Here is a 21,855-nt window from a genome sequence, read left to right on the forward strand (position 1 = left end):
AACATACTGAAAACATCTCCCTGTTTGCGTGCATGTCTTTTAAACATATTGCAGAGGTTTGTAAAAAGGTGAGTTTTGAGTTTTTGTGATATGACAAGGTTCCAGGCTGCTAGTGACTCAGGTGTAGTTAGTTGCGTTACGTCCCGCTAACCATCAATGTTCCCTTTAATTTTTTTTTGGGTGCGCGGCTCCTTTAAGAGGCTGCGCAGCCCATTCAAAATATCGCGCGTGTGCGTTTTTTCCTATTTAAAAGCCGGCTGCGCGGCCGCACAGCTTGAAGGGAACACCGCTAACCATGCGTGGCAGCAGAGTAAGTTAGCGTCTGGTGTGAAGGCAGAGGAGAAGACATTGGTCGCCAATAGTGGAATGTGGAACGCCAGGTAACTGCAGAAGGAATCTCCTCCCCCACCATCACCATGGTGATGGACTTTAGAGCAGCAAGGCAGAGTGGGAAGGGTTGCAAGAGGCAAACCTTGATCATAAAGCCAAGGAGGGGCAGTGCCCTTTGCCCCCTGACACAGACTTCAAGAAGGAGAAACTCTCTTCCTGTAGCTCTGACGCACCCAAGTGTTCATGGTGAGTGTTGCTCAGACACAGCTTCAGCTGTTCAGATTAAGCAGGTCTTCCAGCTCCTCCACATTTCTGATCAGTCCCCTTATTTTTTAATAGACTTGCATTTCACTCACAGCTTAGTTTACTGGTATGTTATCAAACGGAATAAATGAAGGATTTCTTATAAAGCACTCAAAGTAGCTCTTAGTTTAAAGCTAGCTAATTCGGTCGTGTTATTTTGGTTGAGGATCTACCAATTAGCATTGGAGAACAAAGCAGCCAATATTTAGAGTGCAGGCCATTTGTTCTAATGTTGTATTACTGCAGTACAGCAAAGAGCAAGCAGTGAGGTTAATGTGCTGCTCTCCCGATGGTGTGAAGATATACAGCGGCGGGGGTGACGGCAGGTAGGATGGTGCGGGGCAGTAATGGAGGGTACGGTCACGGAGGTGTCAAGTGCACATGCAAAGTACTTCACTCCTGGGTGGCCAGTCCCCGGGAGATCAATTGCCAATTCCGGGGGATTCCTAGCAGTGGGACAAGCGCAGGACTACTCAGGGGCGATGGACCCCTTGAAAGAAAGATGAACTACAGAATTTGTTCATCCTTGTTTGGCATAAAAATAAAACAAAAAAGGTGACTCAACCGTGGCTAACAAGGGAAATTAAGGATAGCATAAGATCCAAGGAGAGGTCATATAATTTGGCCAGAAAAAGCAGCAAACCTGAGGATTGGGAGCAGTTTAGGATTCAGCAAAGGAAGACAAAGGGATTAATTAAGAGGGGGGGGGGGAAATAGAGTATGAGAGTAAGCTTACAGGGAACATAAAAACTGACTGTAAAAGCATCTATAGATATGTGAAGAGAAAAAGATTGGTGAAGACAAGCGTAGGTCCCTTGCAGTCAGAATCAGGGGACTTTATAATGGGGAACAAAGAAATGGAAGACCAATTAAATTCATATTTTGGTTCTGTCTTCACAAAGGAGGACACAAATAACCTCCCAGAGATGTCGGGGAACATAGGGTCTAATGAGAGGGAGGAACTGAATGAAATCAGTATTTGTAGGGAAATGGTGTTGGGGAAATTGACGGGATTGAAGGCTGATAAATCACCAGGCCTGATCATCTACATCCTAGGGTACTTAAGGAAGTGGCCCTAGAAATAGTAGATGCATTGCTGGTCATCTTCCAAAATTCTATAGACTCTGGAACAGTTCCCATGGATGGGAGGATAGCTAATGTAACCCCACTATTTAAAAAAGGTGGTCGAGAGAAAACGGGGAATTACAGACCGGTAAGCCTGACATCGGTAGTGGGGAAAATGCTAGAGTCCATTATAAAAGTTGTAATAGCAGAGCTCTTGGAAAACAGTGACAGGATCGGACAAAGTCAACATGGATTTACAAAAGGTAAATCATGCTTGACTAATCTACTGGAATTTTTTGAGGATGTAACTGGTAGAATAGATAAGGGAGAACCAGTGGATGTGGTGTATTTAGACTTTCAGAAGGCTTTCGATAAGGTCCCGCATAAGAGATTAGCGTGCAAAGTTAAAGCACATGGGATTGGGGGTAAGGTACTGACTTGGATAGAGAACTGGTTGGCAGACAGGAAGCAAAGAGTTGGAATAAACGGGTCTTTTTCCGAGTGGCAGGCAGTGACTAGTGGGGTACCGCAGGGATCGGTGCTAGGACCCCAGTTATTCACAATATATATGAATGATCTAGACGAGGGAACTAGATGTAATATCTCCAAGTTTGCAGATGACACAAAGCTGGGTGGGCGTGTGTGCTGCGAGGAGGAGGCCGAGAAATTCCAGTATGATTTGGACAGGTTGGGTGATTGGGCAGATGCAGTATAATGTGGATAAATGCGAGGTTATCCACTTTGGTGGCAAAAACAGGAAGGTAGATTATTATCTGAATGGCAATAGATTGGGAAAAGGGGGCGTGCAATGAGACCTGGGTGTCCTTGTGCACCAGTCGCTGAAGGTAAGCATGCAGGTGCAGCAGGCGGTTAAGAAGTCAAATGTTATGTTGGTCTTCATAGCGAGAGGATTCGAGTACAGGAGCAAGGATGTCTTGCTGCAGTTGTACAGGGCCTTGGTGAGACCACACCTTGAATATTGTGTGCAGTTTTGGTCACCTTAGCTGAGGAAGGATGTTCTTCCCATGGAGAGTGCAGCGAAGATTCACCAGACTGATACCTTGGATGGCAGGAATGACGTATGAGGAGAGATTGAGTCGATTAGGCTTATATTCGCTAGAGTTCAGAAGAATGAGAGGGGATCTCATTGAAACTTATAAAATTCTAACAGGACTAGACAGACTAGATGCAGGAAGGATGTTCCCGATGGTGGGGGAGTCCAGAACCAGGGGTCACAGTCTAGGGATAAGGGGTAAGCCATTTAGGACTGAGATGAGGAGGAATTTCTTCACCCAGAGAGTGGTGAACCTGTGGAATTCTCTACCACAGAAGGCAGTTGAGGCCAATTCATTAAATATATTCAAGAAGGCGTTAGATATATTTCTTAAGGCTAAAGGGATATGGGGAGAAAGCAGGGACAGGGTACTGAATTTGGATGATCAGCCATGATCTCATTAAATGGCGGAACAGGCTCGAGGGGCCGAATGGCCTACTCCTGCTCCTATCTTCTATGTTTTTATGTTTCTATGTTACATTTATATAGTACCATTGTATAGCTCCATTCACGACGTCTCAAAGCACTTTACAGCCAATAAACTACTTTTGAAGTGTGGACACTGTTGTAATGTAGGAAACGCGGCAGCCAATTTGCGCACAGCAAGATCCCACAATCAGCAATGTGATAATGACCAGATATTCTGTTTTTAGTGATGTTGGTTGAGGGATAAATATTGGCACCGGGGAGAACTCCCTTGCTCTTTTTCAAAATAATGCCATGGGATCTTTTACAGCCACCTGAGAACGCAGACAGGGACTCAGTTTAACATCTCATCCAAAAGACAGCATCCCCAACAGTGCAGCACTCCCTCAGCACCGCCCTGGAGCCTCAGCCTAGATTTTGTGCTCCAGTCTCTGGTGTGGGGCTCACAATCTTCTGACTCAGAGGCGAGAGTGCTACCCACTGAGCCACAGCTGACACTTTCTGACACGCACTGTCTAGATTCCCACATGTAGAATGGCCATTAGGGAGAGGTACCAGAGACCAGCTGATGCTGGTAGAACCATCACCCAGTATACCTTGGTGTGGAAGGGCCAGGTATTCAATAGTGCTATAATATCATATTCCGTGATGCAGTAACACCCTAATATCGACCGTCTCTGCAACTGCCACAGCCTATCTTCTGCTGAAACCCTCATCCACGGCCTTTGTTACCTCTAGACTCGACTATTCCAATGCCATCCTCGCCAGCCTCCCACCTTCCACCCTTTGTAAACTTGAGCTCATCCAAAACTGTGCTGCCCATGTCCTAACTCGCACCAAGTCCCGTTCACCCCTGTGCTCACTGACCTACATTGGCTCCCGGTCCAGCAACGCTTCGATTTTAAAATTTTCATCCTTGTTTTCAAATCCTTCCATAGTTAACAATAAGTCAAAAAAGGTTTATTGATAAAATCCCTGTAGTACCTGATCCCATGGCACTATTTTGAAGAAGAGCAGGGGAGTTATCCCTGTTGTCCTGACCAATATTAATCCCTCAATCAACATCACTAAAAAAAACTGATTATCTGCTCATTTTCACAATGCTGTTTGTGGGAGCTTGCTGTGCGCAAATTGGATGCCACGTTTCCTACATTACAACAGTGACTACACTTCAAAAGTACTTCATTGGCTGTAAAGCGCTTTGGGACGTCCTGTGGTCGTGAAAGGTGCTATAGAAATGCAAGCTTTTCTTTCCTTTTCCTTTACCTATGCTACACCACAAGGTGGATCAAGAACGCTGCACATTAAAAAAATTCCTTCATGGGATGTGGGCGTCACTTGCAAGGCCAGCATTTATTGCCCATCCCTAATTGCCCTTGAGAAAGTGGTAGTTGCACTGGTTACAGCTCAATAAATTAATTCAAAAGAAATAAAAGTGATGAAATGACATTGTCCCAGAAATTCGGGTCCCCACGGGCGAGTACGCGCTGGGTACTCACGCGTAGGCCCAATGGAAGTGTCGGTTTTGTGCATGCACTGCGCATGCACGGGAAACCGAAACTTCCGTTCCTTTGAAAGAAGGGGTTGACAGGTGGAACGCGTGTGCCGGAGAGGCGGCGCGTGCGCATCGAACTTACGTTTTTTTTTGCAGGTTTCTCCAGGAGGGTAAGTCTCTAGCAGTTACACTTTTAAAAAGCAGGTGCAAGGTAAGTGGTGAATTAATTAAAATTAAAACATTTTTTCCACAGGTTTATTTTTTTAAATACTTTAAAGAAAGGTAAGTTTATTTTTAGCCCCGTTAGAAAATGTAATTAATTTTTTCAAAAATTAAAATTAAAATAGTTATTGCATGTAATTTAGTTATTAAAAATGTGATTTTTAAAAATTTTATTTGAAGTTTTAGTTATGTTTTGGGGCTTATAGTATTTATAGTTTTGACAGCTCTTCCTATCAAATTTATGAATGAAGCATTCCCAGCTACCTGGCTCTCCATGGCCCACGTGATCCCAGGGGACACTTCGAACTAACTGCGCCCCTGGGATACGCAAGCACTGCGCGCCGGCAGTTGGAGGAGGCCCAGGATCTGAATACCACGCGGGCCCACAGCTCAACGGCCGGCATGCTAGGTAAGTGCAGGTCGGAGGCTTGCACCCGCAGGAAGCCTCCGACCCGAATTTCTGGGCCAAGATTTTAATCTGGGTAAATGTTTATTTTTCCACTAAACATTTGTTCTGCTTTTATTTCAGACATCAGTGGTGCATTATAATAGTTTGTAAGCAATGTAACGGAGGATTCAGGATCCTCACACCTGATCCCTCAAACCAGGCCCCCCACCAGACGCCATCCAATTATATGGCTGATGTATCCCTCGGTAACAAGCTTTACTAATCGAGGGCATCACTGGGCTTAGGTTTCTGTGCACAGACTCCTGCCCTGCTGAACTGACATAAAACCGAATGTAAAATATCAAACTAAACCTCCTTTTTGTAAGTTCTTTCACATCATCTGTCACACACTGGGAGCCTGGAGATATTTCCCAGTTCCTCTGCAGATTTCAAAGCACTCTGGGCTCTCAATGAAGTGTCGATGTCTGATGCATGACCTCTGCCACCCACTTCAGGGCCAAACTGCTGAAACCTCATCGATGCCTGTTACCTTTAGACTCGACTATTCCAACACTCTCCTGGTCAGCCTCCCACCCTCCATAAACTTTGAGCTTATCCAAAACTCTGCCGTCTGTATCCTAACTCGCACCAAGTTCCGCTCACCCATCACCCCTGTGCTCGCTGACCTACATTGGCTCCCGGTCTCGATTTTAAAATTCTCATCCTTGTTTTCAAATCCCTCCAGGGCCCCTACCTATCTCTGTAATTTCCACCAGCCCTACAACCCTGAGATCTCTGCACGCCTCCAATTCTGGCCTCATGCGCATCCCTGATTTTCTTCACTCCACCCTGAGCGTGCCTTCAGCTGCCCAGGCCCTAAACTCTGGAATTCCCTTCCTAAAGCTCTCCCGCCTTTCTTTCCTCCTTTAAGACGCTCCTTAAAACCTGCCTCTTTGACCAAGCTTTTGGTCACCCGTCCTAATATCTCATGTGGTTCAGTGTCAAATTTTGTTTGCGAACACTCCCGTGAATCGCTTTGGGATATTTTACTATTTTAAGGCACTATATAAATGCAAGGTGTTGTTGAATCAACCTCCTATGGGCAGTACGTTTAGACCTAACATTATTCAATCTCCTCTCCTAGAAGGCATGGCTTAAGCTGGAGTAAGGTTCCACCAGTGCTGGCCTCCAATGGGCCATTCTTCATGCATGAGCCCGGATAGGGTCAGCTGGTTATCGTATTGTAAGGACAGGGTTTCAGTGCAGTCCAAATCCTTTACTCACCCAACAGACACACTTTCCAACAGTCAAACCACGATAGTGATCAGAGGCAGTAACTCGTGTTATTTTCCTCCTCCTGCCCCAACACAGCATCACAGGTCAACTCTAGCAATCTAAAGCTTTCATCGTGCCTGAGATCAGGACATGCAGGACAGACCAGGGATTGAAACAGGGAACTTGTTGAGCTGTGTGGCTCAGTATTGTATCCAGCACATAGCCAGTGTGTGCTTAAATCATAAAGCAGTTATTTATTCATACTCTGCAGGAGAAATGAAAAGAGATGTCACAGCAAAGCAATTGGCTGTGCTCCAAAGGAATATTCATAGGCAGTAAATAAGAGGGTTAGATGCCCAGGCATTGTTCTCATGTTAACCAATCGTCCAGGGCGTTGCTCACAGGTTAGTCTGGGGACTGCAGCTCACTTGTGATGTTTAGTTGTGAACTTGGCCTGTTCCTTTAAACCCATTGCTCCAAGTAGGCAAGTTGCGGTAATTGAAGTTACTTATAAACTGCCGAGGGAAATTGTCGCTGCTTGTAAATTCCAGGCTGGGTCAATGACCAGGTTTCTTTCAAAAAAAATTATTCTGTACCTGTAACAAAGTGTGACATCTGGATGTGACAGAGGTTAAGATTGTTGCACGTATACAATAGTGGTCGAGGTCCTGTGATGTTAGTGAGTCACAGATTTTATAATAGGGTATTAGATATTTAAAAAGGCATGGGGAATGAGGTTAAGTGGATATCTCATTGAGTACCAGTAGTCAGAATGGGCCAAATGGCTTCTGCACTGTAAAATTCTACAATTCATAGAATGATAAGAGCACAGAAAGAGGTCATTCAGCCATTGTGCCTATGCCGGCTCTTTGGTAGGGCTATCCAATTAACCCCACTCCTTGACAAGGCCTTGACATCCTTCCTAAAGTGTTCTGTCCAGAATTGAACAATACTCCAGCTGAGGCCTAACCAGTGTTTTATAAAGGTTTAGTAGGACTTCCTTGCTTTTCTACTCTATTCCTCTAAAGCCAAGGATCCCGTATGCCTTTTTAACACAGCCTTCTCAACTTGTCCTGCCACCTTCAAAGATGTGTGTACATACACCCCAGATCGCTCTGTTCCTGCACCCTATGGTCCCTGTATCTTTTTTCTGGCCGTGTGGGTTCTTTAACAGGGCGAGGCCCTGCACCTTACAGGGAATTTGTACCCATTTAGTTCATATTGCCTCTCCTCATTCTTCCTATCAAAATGATTCACTTCACACTTCTCTGTTTAGTTTCATCTGCCATGTATCTGTCCATTTACCAGTCTATGTACTCTTGAAGTCTATCCACCTCATTATCTACATACAAGATTCTATTCTATGAATTCAAATTCAGCTTCAAGCTAAGTGACACGATATTAAGTTTGCCATAAACACCTTTATAGGTTTGTTATTACGTAAAGGTTTCCAAATAAATTACCATTTTTACTTTTTTTTTTTTTGCTTAGGACAGAAAGGCAAATTCCTCTTTCGCTCCACATTTGCTGGAAAATTGGAGTTGCTTTGCAAAGGAACGGAATTCCCCGTCAGTAGCAGGGAACCGTACCACAGTATAATGTTGTACTCTGGTGGGTAAGGCGGCGATGAGGGAGGAAACACGTATGTCACAAATACACTGTTCAGTCAACATCCAAGAGAAAGACAGGGTCATGGTTTTTATGAAGAGGCTTCATCGGAACTTAGTCCAAATGAAGGGCCTTACCTAAACGTCAACATCTCTCGACTCTTCTAGATGCCGAGCGACTTGCCTTGAATTTCCAGAATTTTCTGTTCTTTCAGATTCTCAGTACTTGCGCATTTTCCTTTATTTTAAAATCAGGATGTTGGCAACCTAGTCATGGGCACATTTCTTGCCCAGCCCCAGCTGTTGGCTTTCTACAACTGAGTGGCTTGCTCGGCCACAGTGTGGGGCAGGAGTCACGTGTTTACCAGACTGGGTAGGGTTGGCCTGCTCCCTTCCCTGAAGGCCCATTAGTGAGCCAGTTAGTTTACAGCAATCCAGCAGCTTTCATGGTCATTTTTTTTTTCTGGGCCAGATTTACTGAATTCACAACTTGCCACGGTAAGATTTGAAATCATGACTCTTGGTTGCTAGCCTAGTACCATAACCACAACACTACCAAACTCACCAATATATCCGTAAACTTGAGCTCATACAAAACTCGGCTGCCCATATCCTAACTCGCACCAAGTCCCATTCACCCATCACCCCTGTGCTGGCTGACCTACATTGGCTCCCGGTCTTGCAATGCCTCAATTTAAAAATTCTCATCCTTGTTTTCCAATCCCTCCATGGCCTTGCCCCTCCCCATCTGTAACCTCCTCCAGCCCCACAATCCTCGAAGATCTCTGCACTCCTGCACATCACCCACTTCCTTCGCTCTACCATTGGTGGCCGTGTCTTCAGCTGCCTAGGCCCTAAGCTCTGGAATTCCCTCCCTAAACCCCTCTGCCTCTCTCTCTCTCTCTTTAAGACGCACCTTAAAGTCTACCTCTTTGACCAAGCTTTTGGTCACTAGTCCCAATACATGAAACTTTCAATTTACCGGCACCTAAATAACCGGAAATCTCGGTTAACCGGCAAAATTCAGGAGTAGGTTCAGGTAAGTTTTACTTCATATTGTACTTGCCTTCCTCGATCTGTTGCTGTGCAAGGGTGTGGCTGCAGCTGTTGCTAAGCTACAGACACACTTGGAACTTGTGGCCATTGTTCTGCACCTTGTTGCTTTATACAGAGCGCTCAGCTCTCCGTATCTTTTACTATAGCTCTCGGTTATCCGGAATTTTTGATGAACCGGCACCACCTCGGTGCCGGATAAAAAAAAGTTTCCTGTATCTCATGTGGCTCGGTGTCAAACTCTGTCTGATAACCCTCCTGTCAAGCACCTTGGGATTGTGTTACTACCTTAAAAGGCGCTGTATAAATGCAAGTTGTTATCGACAAAAAAAACGACAAGTATTTAGTCTGAATATTTTATTATACTTGCTGTGAAAATGATGGTATTGTTCTTTAACCTGTTAATGTCCAGTCTACACAGGAGTCACAAGAGAACATAAAAAAATCCATTATTGTAAAAGGGGAAGAGTAGGTATATGGCAAGACAAACAGGTAAAATCACGTTTGGTCCCAGTTCTAACTTCAATGGCTACAGACTTCCAATGATATATGCTGGCTGCTTAGAACGCTATTTCTCGATAATGCCACATTCACAAACGGAACTAGTCAAAATAAAATTAGCTGGACAATGGAGCACTTGGAGGGAGCAGAATCCAGGAATGAAATACTGACATAAATTGACGTGAGGCACAAAATACAAACAGGCATAACGTTATTTCCACCATCTCTTTCCAACACTCCGAAGGCAATTTACAAAAGAATATTTATAACAATGCTTCATCTTTTTTGCTGGCACTTCTCCATCTACTGTTGAAATGGTGGTCATGCAGCTCCATTAAGCATCAGCTATTTGCAAACCCATACAGGATTCCCTCCATTGTAGTTCTACATCATACCAAGACACAGCACAAAAAAAATCCCTCTATGAACTGTAGGCCTTCAATACTCAAATACTACTTTTAATAGGAGTGTATTCACTTCAGAAACATCAGCACTGATCAGACTAGCTCTCATGCAGCACCATCACACCCACAAGTATCTAGTCAGACAAAATGGGTTCTGGATCCATGCTACTGGTATAAAAGACTCAACTGTAAGAAATTCTATCATGATTTTTTTTTCTCTTCTGCGATTATTTCCAAAAACAATTTTAGCGTACATAAGGCAACATGGTTACAGAGAATAAAAATTACAGGATTTATTTAAATCTGAGAAAGAGAACTGCCTCAAGATTTATATTATATTCTTTCGCCTGGTTGAAACATTATTGTGATCAGTTATATTTCCAAGCCTAGCACTGCGCTTATGAAATAGACAAGTGGTCAAATCCCCACCGTGGGAGATCAAGACGTCAAGCCGAGTCTGATTTACTCATCGCTTCCTCTTTAAAGAAAAAAACTGCAGCCCCCTCTCCCCCCCCAAAAGGCAGCTGTTGGCAGAACAAAAAGGGGACGAATTAAAATGAGATTGACGAATGAAACATGTAGCCATGCCTCTGACCTGTGTCTTACAAAACAATGGGTTTGGTTTTTTTTGCCAATGATCTCGCTGTGCAGTATAAATCGAATACATTTTTTGTTCCTTTTCAAAAAAAAACTTTGGTACAGGAGGTGTATTTTTTGTTTCCTCCATCGGGTGAACTACGGCTGGTCTTGCACTGATTAATCTTTCCATTCCTTCTTGATGTTGAGCTGCCACTCCCAGGAGAGGTGATTGTACTGGTCATCATCTGTGAAAAGGGATTTGATAACATAGGTGCCCCTCGCCATCATTCCTTTGGGCGCTTCTTCTTGGGGTGTCAGGAACTCGTATTCGGACTCGCGGGGACCATAGCTCCCCACCATGTAATCAGACTTATCAACTGTTCAAAGTGCACAAGAAAAAGATGCATTTTAATGAATCTTCTATTACTTACTTATTCACACTAGCAGATCTGCAACCAAGTCCAACACAAGTCTACTTCTGATATGCAATTCCCAACATGAAACATGGTTACTTAAACATGAGACAACATTTCTTTCCATCCAGCTTGCAGTCAAAGGCCCATTACTGACCCCATTCTCTACCACCTAGGAACACTGGAACAGGAGTAGGCTATCACACCCATTCCGCCATTCAATTAGATCATGGCTGATCTGCATTTTACCTCCAGCTACTCACCTTGGTTCCGTACACCTCAATACCCTTATCTAACAAAAACCTAGCAACTTAGTTTAGAATTTTTCAACTCGCCCAGCCTCAACTGCTTCTTGTGAGGCGGGGGGAAGAGAAAGAGGAAAGAGATGCAGATTTATGTATGTGTGTGAAGTGCTTCCTGACATCACTCTTGAACTGCTTAGCTTTAATTTTAAGGTTATGCCTCCTTGTTCTGGACTTCCCCACCAAAGGAAATAGTTTCTATCAAATCCTTTTTTCATCTTAACATCTCAATTAGATCACCCCTGCTGTCTGGAGTTAGTCTCTCTAAATTATAAGCTCTTAGGCTTTTGAATGCACTATGCCAGATAGGAAATCGATCTTATTCGTCATAGAACTAACAGAAGGCCATGGAGAGGTACATTGTGCTTAGACCACTTTAATGGGCTTACTACAAACAGAATCCACATTTAACCCATACTGGAATGTAGCCTAGTAACCCTTTCAAGACAAGACCTGTTACTGGAAAGCAGGCACTCCTGTAGTTACTGACAGGACAGGCTTCCTGCTTCATTCTGAAATTGGTCAATTAGTGTAAAGGTGACTGGAATTAGGTTTGAATGGATTGGGGGGGGGGGGGGGGTCTAGCATTTTAGGTGGTCAGGCTAAGCTGGCTAGGTGACACCCTACATTCTGTGCGAGTGGCCCACAAATCCAACACAAGTCTGCTTCTGATATGCAATTCCCAACATGAAACATGGTTACTTAAACATGAGACAACATTTCTTTGGACTCAAGTAACTCAGTCTGCACAGGAGGATGCCTCAGACAGAGACATACATTTGTCAATCCTCCCTCAATACTTTCAGGTTCATCGAGATAGAGACGAATACCTGAAGACCCTTGTGGTGGCCACACAAAATCTCAAGTACAAGATTTGTGTTGCAGATTTGGTCCAGGTTTAGTCTTATTCAGAGTTAAAGTGTTGCACATCTTATTTTTGTACATCGGAGAATCTGTAATTAACTGAAGGCTTCTGTATGAATGGCTGTCTATGTTTAACTATAAAAAATCCAATTTATAGTCTAAACCTCACAATCGGACCGTGTTTATTCTTCTACTATCCACTAACGGAACATGATGCCACCCTCGTCAATTCAGTGAGTTTATTACAGTAACATGGGTTTCTGTTCAACCCCTGTGTAATGCTACATTAGCCAGATATCACACTCTGGTTCCTAGGTAGTGAGGTTTCACTTACAGGAGTGGTCTTTGACCCAGGGGAATGCGAAATATCTAGTGAGAGCCTAAAATCACAATAACCTGTATCTTCGGTTCGGATGGTTAGCACCCAGTTACACCCCTCTGAACTGACACCCAAACTCTCCACTGATTCCTGTGTATAGTACACAACATTGCGGCTTGATGCTTTGTTTTATGCCTCATGAAAACCCCTAAAAGATTTTTTTATTAAAGCAATGCTGGGAAAGATTTCTCTTTTCAGAGGCAGTCAGAGCTGCTGTGTATTGGCAGCATTTATTTTCATTTCAGATTTGCAGGGTGTTTAAGTGTGTCAGATATACCAATTTTCTAAATTGATCCCTCGAGTAACTTTGAACTCTAACTTTATTACTCGTTTATAATCTAATTTATCACCAGCAACCAGAACTGATTTCTACTCCATCAGCACAAGATTCAAATCAGAGCAATTTTAATAACTAGGAATTCTAAATGCATCAAAAAAACACAGGATCGGTTTTATCTGCTGCAACATTAAAAAAAGTTGTAATTGATATCTATTATTTTGTGAAGAGGAAGTAGAAAGTGTCTGTACTCGGTGGGGGAGGGGAGAGGAGGAAGAGACTGCTTTTTGGAAAAGGGTACATAAAGGGAGATCTGTTTAAAAAAAAGGATTTTCAGGGCAAATACCTTATAGACAGACCTTTAATTACACATTAAGAGCATGTTACACACTTGTACTCACTTTTTATTCCTTTCCTCGTCGTTGTCTGAATGTATTTCAGCCCAGAGACTATTTCTTTGTTGACCTGGAGAAATGGAGAGGTTCAGTAAACACATGGCCACTCAGTTATTGATACAATGGATACTAATCCTTGCAGTGGTTTAACTCTCATGAGTCATGCACATTAAATACATGCTCATTTCTGAACAAACTATCGACCTGCATCTAACACTTACCCATTCGCGAGCTTCATTTCTCCACTGGCATGAAGCATGTCAGCAGTTAACGTTGGTACCGCCACCCCCACTGCTGGTATAGAAATGGACCCACAAAGTTAAAACTGTACATTAGACAGAATGGATACAGGGATGGATTTCCAAGCGGTACACATCTCCTCCCGCCACGAGGATGGGGACTTGCACTGGGGTACAATAGCACTGAGACCAGCTGGCAATTTCTCACGTGAGCTTTGACACACGTCAGCAGGCTCCAAGTGTGAAGGCGCATCACTGAAAGGTCTGCTCCTGTCCCCACATGTGCAATGTGCAGCAGTGCTAACTGCATAGCGATCAGAAGCAGAAACCCGGGCTGATATTTCTCCTGCCTAGTCAAGAGGCACTACAATTGTTGCACTCCTATCGAGACACAATAGAAATCACCCATACTTGGGTTTATGAAACCATCTGAAACTCTTAACTGCACTACTGCTTTGTAACCAGAATAATTAACCCTAGATTTAGAGTAGTAGTTTGCTAATCTGGACTATCAACATTACAAAAAAAAATACATCCTAGTAAGAGAATCACACGATATACACAGACCAGGAATATCCCCTGTCCTGTCTCTGGTCTGCAATTTAGTAGAAGTTAGTTGGGGTACTACAATTGGTCTCAGCACCTGTAGGCTGGGGGCTTCTGTTGCTGGCTGCTATCCATTAATGCCTGTTAGATGTCAGCCAAGGGCATGAGCAAGCGCTGCCCATAGTCAAAATGGCTGCCAATACGCACCATCTAGACTTTCCCAAGGTTTGCCACTTTGGGCAAGGCACCATTAGGGTATGGGCAGCCACTGAGAAGCACGAGTCACAACCAACAGGCAAGCAGCAAAGGTGGGTGGGGGAGGAGGAGGTGGTAAGAGAAATCACAAAAATAGCAGGCATTCCATGGCTGCTGCTGGCAGGCCCATGCATGCTGCAAGCTGAGAATTTACACAGTCTGTTTCAGCCTGGTCTGGGCGTGACCAGTAGATATTAAAATAACCTTCGTGCCTACAGTAAGCTGGTTAGGTGGATTTTATTTAGTCACTTCCTAAAATTTCCCACTGGGTTATTTTGATTTTTCTGCCAGTTTTCCCAGCTATTTTCTTTCATACAGGAAGGCGATATTAACAACAGGGAGAAGTCTAAAAATAGAACCAAGCAGTCATAATTCTGAATTCTAAGCTTCCTTAGCATAAAGTGGAGGCAGCTCCACAAACAGGACAATGGAACCATTTGTTTATGACAAAGCTGATTAACATTGCAAATATGTTCATCTTAAAGCGAGGAACTGTATGCCTGATGGCACCCGGTGTTCCGGTATTCCCGGTTTTGTACTAAGGGGGTTAAGGGCTGCAGAGTGAGAGAAGTTGGAGGCTACAGGCAATAGCAATTCATGAAGCCAGGTACAGCACAGTGACATTTAAAATATCTCAATATCGTACTAATGATTTAAGTATAGAAACAAACCTTGAAGCTGATTTTTATCTTGTATTCAACTCCCTCTTTCAGTACAAAAGGATGCTTTTTAAAGTTCTCAAGGTCACCTGAAAATAAAGACATTTAGTCGCACACAAATGTAAAGGTGTCCCATTATTTATAAATTTTAAAAAAAATTTAGTTTTATTTTACACTAGTACAGTTTGGACGTGTGTAAACAATGTACACTTGCATAGTGTCCTTGATGTAGTGAAAAATCCTGAGGCACTTTAAGTGCCAGAAACTAAGCAGAACTTTGGGAAGCGGTTAAAGCAAGGTTACTGAAAGCACAATTAAAATATATATTTTGAGGAGGCTTTTGAAAGTGGAGAGAGATGTGCCCTGGCAGAGTTCCCAACAGGGCATGACGACTGAAGGCTCAGCCACTGAGTGGAGTCAAGAGGACACAGTGGACTAGTCAGAAGAGTAGGCAGTGGGAGCTAGGACAGAACAGGAGACAGTTGCATAAGTGGAAGGATTTGTAGACGAGAACAAGGAGTTTGAGTGCCGGTGGGAGTGAGCACAGGCAATATTGCAGAGAAGTCGGTAGTCTTGGTGGACGATCAGATAGGAGCTTTGAAGCAGAGTGTCAAACATAAGTCTGTGTACAAAAGACCTACATCTCACATTACGCACTTCAGCAACTAGCTTCTGACTGCCGGTGTTTGCTAAAAACACCGCAATCCATAACATGCTAGGTGACTGCTTAAAGAATACAATCTACTGAATTGTCCCACAATCCTGCATGTAATAAAGGAGCCTATCGCTAACGCTTAACAGCTTTTTATTGCTACATAGAAATGTCTACTGCCAAGCTGCCTTGAACCAGCTGAAACATAAAATGGAACATGAGGCAACTTTCGGTTTGTGACTTGCATTTGTGGCTTGGATTCAAAAATTCAATGCCCCATGGTTAAATCTCAGACATCAAATTAACAGGGCAATTGAATTTGATGAGGCAATTCAGGAATACAAAATAAATAGACCAAATGTGTTAATGGAAAGAACAATGTGACATTTAATGTGAAGTGTAAAATACTGCCATAGGAAGGATAAATTGGCAACACTGTCTGTCCGTGAATAGTGTTAGAATAGGTAAGGATGAAAAAGGTCTCGTGGTTTTACTAGATTTGACATTCAACATGACCAATCATTGTGGAGCTGTAAACAAAGCTAACAGAATGCTGATCTATATAGCCAAAACGGTACACGGTCAGGAAATCATGCTGAAACTGTAGTGCTCGGGTCGGAGCACACCTTGAGTACTGCACCCATTTTTTCCCGCATTTGTTCAGGGGTGTCGCTGGCAAGGCCAGCATTTATTGCCCATCCCTAGTTGCACTTGAGAAGGTGGTGGTGAGCCACCTTCTTGAACCGCTGCAGTCTGAGGTGAAAGTACTCCCACAGTGCAGTTAGGGCAGGAGTTCCAGGATAGAAACATAGAAGATAGGAGTAGGCCATTCGGCCCCTCGAGCCTGCTCCGCCATTCAATGCTATCATGGCTGATCATCCAAATTCAGGACCCTGCCCCTGCTTTTTCCCCATACCCATAATAGATTTTGACTATTCCTGGTCACCAAGGCACAAGGAAGATATTCAAGCCCTGGAGGGAATGAGTGTGGCCCCTATTGTCAAAAGACTTGTAGAAAGACTGGCAAAACTTTCAAATCTTTGAAGGCTGAGAAGCAAATGGTACTGAAAAGATAGATCTGAAAACACTACTTCAAAATAAACTGCAACAGTAAGACAAGGAGACAGATTCAAACTAGTAAAAGACAAATCATTTTTGACACCATTTTGAAATATACACCCATGGACAGTTGTGCACACTTAATGATTATGAAGGTCTCAAGCAGGGAGCTTCACTCACCTGTTAAATCCAGGACTAAGGGCTGAGGTGCAGTTGCACACACCAGTGTTAATCTAGTCACCTGAACATTGGGAACATTCAGATCTGCAAATAAAGAACAAAATACACAATTTAATAAAGACTGCGCTTTCCAAACACATCTCAATACAACACAAAACAAATTAAAAGGGTCAGCACAAGACCAGTTAAGACTCAAATATTACTGCTTCTCGGATGTGGGTTTATAGTTGCACTCTAAAGAGTGGTATTCTCATGGAATTTGCATTTTAAGTTCTTCTGAGTTCAACGCCATATGAAAACATCTTGTACTACTGAAGGTTACCTGATCTACAATGCAAAAAGGATGCCACTTGCATTCAGACACCACCTCCACAAACACGACACATTTCATCCCATATAAAGCCCCACATGTAAATGTTCGTGTCTTTAATTAATGGCTCTCTAAACTCATGTTAAATAAGGAGGAAGCACAATGAAAAACAATTACTCAGCCATTTACAAACTAAAGTATCAACAGGCTGTGGAATTTGAAACACGGTTTACAGAACCGATGGAGGCATTCCAAGCCTGATGGAACCATCACTGCTGTGACAACACAGCCACCGGACATTTGAACTATAATTTTACCATGAGGATATTCAGCTTCCATGTCCTAAATCACCTCCACACTGGCTTTTATAAGCAGTACCTACCGGTGTTAAATCTCCTCTAATTTGAAAAGTAACAATTTTGGATCTCAAATTTGATGACCCAGTTGTGAAACTTGGTATTTCTTCAGTCACCTCGCTAGCCTTGCTCCTGAACTGGTCAGTGTCTGATCGCACCGCACTGTGGGGCATTGTACAAGTTGCTGCTGTTGCAAATGGTGAAAATCTTTCTTTAAAGTGGAAAACCAGAATGCGGTGTACGTGCCTGTGGCGAGACAGTTAGCAATGCAGTAATGCAAGCTGCCTGTTTTCAACAAAAAAAGTTATATGTGCTACTTTCTTGAAACTGCCACGACCAAGCACATTAAGATGTCAGCTTTTATTAGGTCAAAGTTCAGGAAATGCAACTAAAGGATTTTAAATTCATCATATTTCTGAGATTTTCTACTCCACTCGCTACAACGCTCAGTCACATCAGCTTAAAACTACAGGAAACTTTGGTTTATCCGGAGGTTGTATGCCTGGAAACCTCGATCTAACGGCAGAAATCAGCAGCCGTTTTGGTTAGGTTTTTTTTCTTCTAGCATTTTTTTTTTTATATAAACAGTCAGGCTCTGGAAAGCGTCTCTGTAGCTTAGCAACAGCTTCAGAGACGCTTCCAAGGTACAGGCCGAGTGTTTACAAGCTGTTGCTAAGCAACAGTGTTTGTTGTCAGATACGGAGATGAAAACCTCCGTATCCTTCAACATTAGCGCTGGTCTCTCCGGAAGTTTTGATAGATCGGCAGCAGCTCGGTCCCGTCGGTACCGGATATCAGAACTTTTCCTGTATTATGGAATTGCCCTCAAGGCCGTTGAAAGTAAATTTGCCTTATCAAAAACTCTCGTCTGCCCCGGAGCACCGAGAAGTTACAAACATTCTGGCTCCATGTCAAGTTAATACAGGACAGACGATAGTTTATCCTATGGTTGACTCGCTTACCCCATCTGTAAACATTACCTACACAGCAGAGTTAATACTGAAATAATTTTGCATATAATCCAAGGTTATTGTGAAGCAACAGAAATTATATGCTTATATAATAAAATTATGTCAGGGCAAAAACCTGCATATACTGTACCCAGACTGCATTTATATCCAAGAGCATTTTCCACAAAATATTATACATAATGGGATTTAACAGTTGTTGAATTCTAGAGTTTCATATTTTCATGATTCCATGCTCAAAGCAATCATGGAAATTTCAAAGCCAGTAATAGAAACACTGCAGATTAAAGGCCAGTGCTGACGGGCCAAGGTACTAAGAGGAAAAAAGTTAAGTAAAACTATTCAGTAAACAATGTCACCAAAATACTCCTGCGTTCTAATTTTGCACATTTTCCCAAATTAGGAGGCATTGGTTGACTTACTTTTGGCACCGCCCTTTCCCTTCTGAATCCTGACTGATACCAAGAGCTCAGAAGGCAGAAGTTACACCATCACCCATTGTGTCATAGTACTCAATCCAAAAACACATTGTGCCAGTTTTACCTTGTAACAAGCAAGCATGGAACAAGGAAATCATGTCTGCCCCTTGCACAGACTATACAAAATGTACCCCATTAAGGAATCTGCACAATCTGCTGAATCCTCAGAGAAAAGTTACTGTGCTTTTTTCTCTTTCCTCCTCCCATCTGAAATAGTAAATCAAGCAAAACTCACTGCCCTTTAAACCTTACACCCTACATTATAAACCCTCGGCTTGATACGGTCCCAGAAGTTCGGAAATGATGACTTTCCGCACACCAGTTTGTCGGTGTTCTTGTTCTGCTAACTTTCAATCCCATTCTGAACTAAAGATTCATCCAGTTATTTGGAAAACAAACCCCCCCACCCCCACTTTCTCATGAGCTTGCCAGCATAGTGGTTAGCACTGTTGCCTCACAGCGCCAGGGACCCGGGTTCAAATCCGGCCTCGGGTGACTGTCTGTGTGGAGTTTGCACATTCTCCCCGTGTTTGCGTGGGTTTCCTCCGGGTGCTCCGGTTTCCTCCCACAGTCCAAAGATGTGCGGGTTAGGTTGATTGGCTATGATAAATTGACCCTTAGTGTTAGGGGGATTAAATACGTGGGGTTACAGGGATAGGGTGGGATGTGTGTTGGTGTAGGGGTTACAGGGATCGGGTGGGATATGTGTCAGTGCAGGCTCGATGGGCCGAAATGGCCTCTATCTGCACTGTGGGGTTTCTGTGATTTGCTCAGGTACAATTCAACAAGCATTCCAGTACTTTCCCCCCCAGTGGCCAACCTTCAAATCTTAATGGTGAGTGTTGACAGGCTATTGGCCATGGGGGAGGGGGAGGTACAACAGCAAAGCCTAAACCAATCTCACCTGATTGCTGCATGCACATTTTCCAGTATGAGTCACTGGATAATGACCCTGCCAGGATTTTTCTTTCCATAGCCTTGAGACAATAAAACCCATTGTGATGTCCCTACTGCTACCCCATCAAAGATTTGCAAACTCAGGACTGATCAGAAATTGATCTTGGGATGTTGATCTGTATTTCTCAGCATCACAAAATGTTGTATTTGCTTACCGAGTCAGGGTTTAATAACATACACCACCCTGCGTACTAAGTGGGTGGGAAATTTGAATACTGTACTATGTCAGTAAAGAACACTGAAATATACTGATCATACTGGTGCACAGGGCAGATTTTTTTTTTTTTTTAAATCAGAAAACATCCAAGGAAGCATTTTGTGGCAACTAATGTTAATTAGGAGATGGACTTAATTACAGCACATTGGGTTAACATAACCAGATTTATCGGAAAAGGCATCTGCTTTGAGTTTTTTTACAACCTCCGAAAACCCAGTTTATCCAGTCTAGTAAAAAAAAAAATCAGTTTATTGAGAGGTTATGACATGTCAAACCACTTTGTACAAGTGATGAATACTACAAAAATCACAAGTTGTGCACACGCCCTTGCTGTGTCAAGTATTGCTCGGCAACTGCACTTCACGTCTTATATCGTCTTCGCATTCATTTCAAGCGGAGCTCCTCAAGAATTAGTAAAAGTCTGGCCCATTGGAGAATACAAACCACTAACTTCTTAAATCACAAAACATGGAAAGAGAACAATTTCACCTAGAAACACTTTCAAAAAGTTACACACATCTGGGCAACAGGGGAAAAGCAGATATTTCAAAAGGTCTGCAGGCATGCATGCATAACGTGAATGGTAGGAGAGAAAAAAAATACATAATTGACTGTAAAGTGCTTTGGGACATCCGGAGGTCGTGAATGATGCTTTGGAATGCAAGTCTCTCTTTCATATGCATTTAGCTTTTGTTTACTGTTAATACCAATTCTCCCAGAACAGCAAGCAAACAAAAGACACAAAATACACGAGCTGATAAAAAGCAGTGAAAGTGAGCAACTGTATTTCCCATCATATTTTTCTCCTCTTGGGCAGTCCCTCGGAACCGAGAATGACTTGCTTCCACATTAAAAATGAGTTCTCAGGTGACTGATGAGTCCAATGAGGGACCTACAGTCTCTGTCACAGGTGGGGCAGACGGTGGTTGAAGGGGCAGGCGGGTGGGGTGCTTGGGTTGACGTGCGCTCCTTGCGCTTGGCTTCCACTTGCTCCCGGCGAAGAGACTCGAGGTGTTCGGCGCCTTCCCGGATACTCCTCCACTTTGTGTGGTCTTGGGCCAGGGATTCCCAGGTGTCGGTGGGGATGTTACACTTTTTCCAAGGAGGCTTTGAGGGTGTCCTTGAAGCGTTTCCTCTGCCCACCTGGGGTTCTCTTGCCGTGCCGGAGCTCAGAGTAGAGCGCTTGTTTTGGGAGTCTTGTATCGGGCATGCGGATGATGTGGCCCGTCCATCGGAGCTGATCGAAGCTTTGACCAAGCTCAATGCTGGCCTGAGCGATAACACTGACGTTGGTGTGCCAATGGATTTGCAGGATCTTGCGGAGGCAGCGTTGGTGGTGCCTCTCCAGTGCTTTGAGGTGCCTGCTGTACATGGTCCATGCCTCTGAAGCATACAGGAGGGCGGGTATCACTGCTGCTCTGTAGACCATGAGCTTGGTGCTGGGTTTGAGGTCCTGATCTTCAAACACTCTTCCTCAGTCGACCTAAGACTGCATTGGCACACTGAAGGCGGTGTTGGACTTAGTCATCGACGTCTGCCCTTGTTGACAGTAGTCTCCTGAGGTATGGAAAGTGCTCCACATTGTCCAAGGCCTCGTCATCCCATCATATTGAAAGATAATTGACAGACCTCTTTCAGCAGCCAGT

At 43.6% G+C, this 21,855-nt stretch overlaps 1 protein-coding gene across 3 annotated transcripts in view; it reads right to left on the reverse strand.

Annotated features, from left to right (window-relative positions):
- Window positions 1-9,560: 9,560 nt before the first annotated feature.
- arhgdia (Rho GDP dissociation inhibitor (GDI) alpha) overlaps window positions 9,561-21,855 on the reverse strand; it is a 51,140-nt gene continuing 38,845 nt past the window's right edge. For all 3 annotated transcript variants that reach the window (XM_085963871.1, XM_085963870.1, XM_085963872.1), the window contains exons 3-6: window positions 16,923-17,006; window positions 15,044-15,120; window positions 13,339-13,402; window positions 9,561-11,079 (exon numbers count right to left, since the gene is read on the reverse strand). In XM_085963871.1, coding sequence (XP_085819997.1) covers window positions 10,880-11,079; window positions 13,339-13,402; window positions 15,044-15,120; window positions 16,923-17,006 — 425 coding nt within the window. In that variant the 3' untranslated portion in view covers window positions 9,561-10,879. The remainder of the gene's footprint in view (window positions 11,080-13,338; window positions 13,403-15,043; window positions 15,121-16,922; window positions 17,007-21,855) is intronic.

Source organism: Somniosus microcephalus, chromosome 21 (genome assembly GCF_052327205.1).
Source record: "Somniosus microcephalus isolate GS21.2 chromosome 21, FLI_Smic_1.0, whole genome shotgun sequence".
Taxonomy (NCBI): Eukaryota; Metazoa; Chordata; class Chondrichthyes; order Squaliformes; family Somniosidae; genus Somniosus; species Somniosus microcephalus.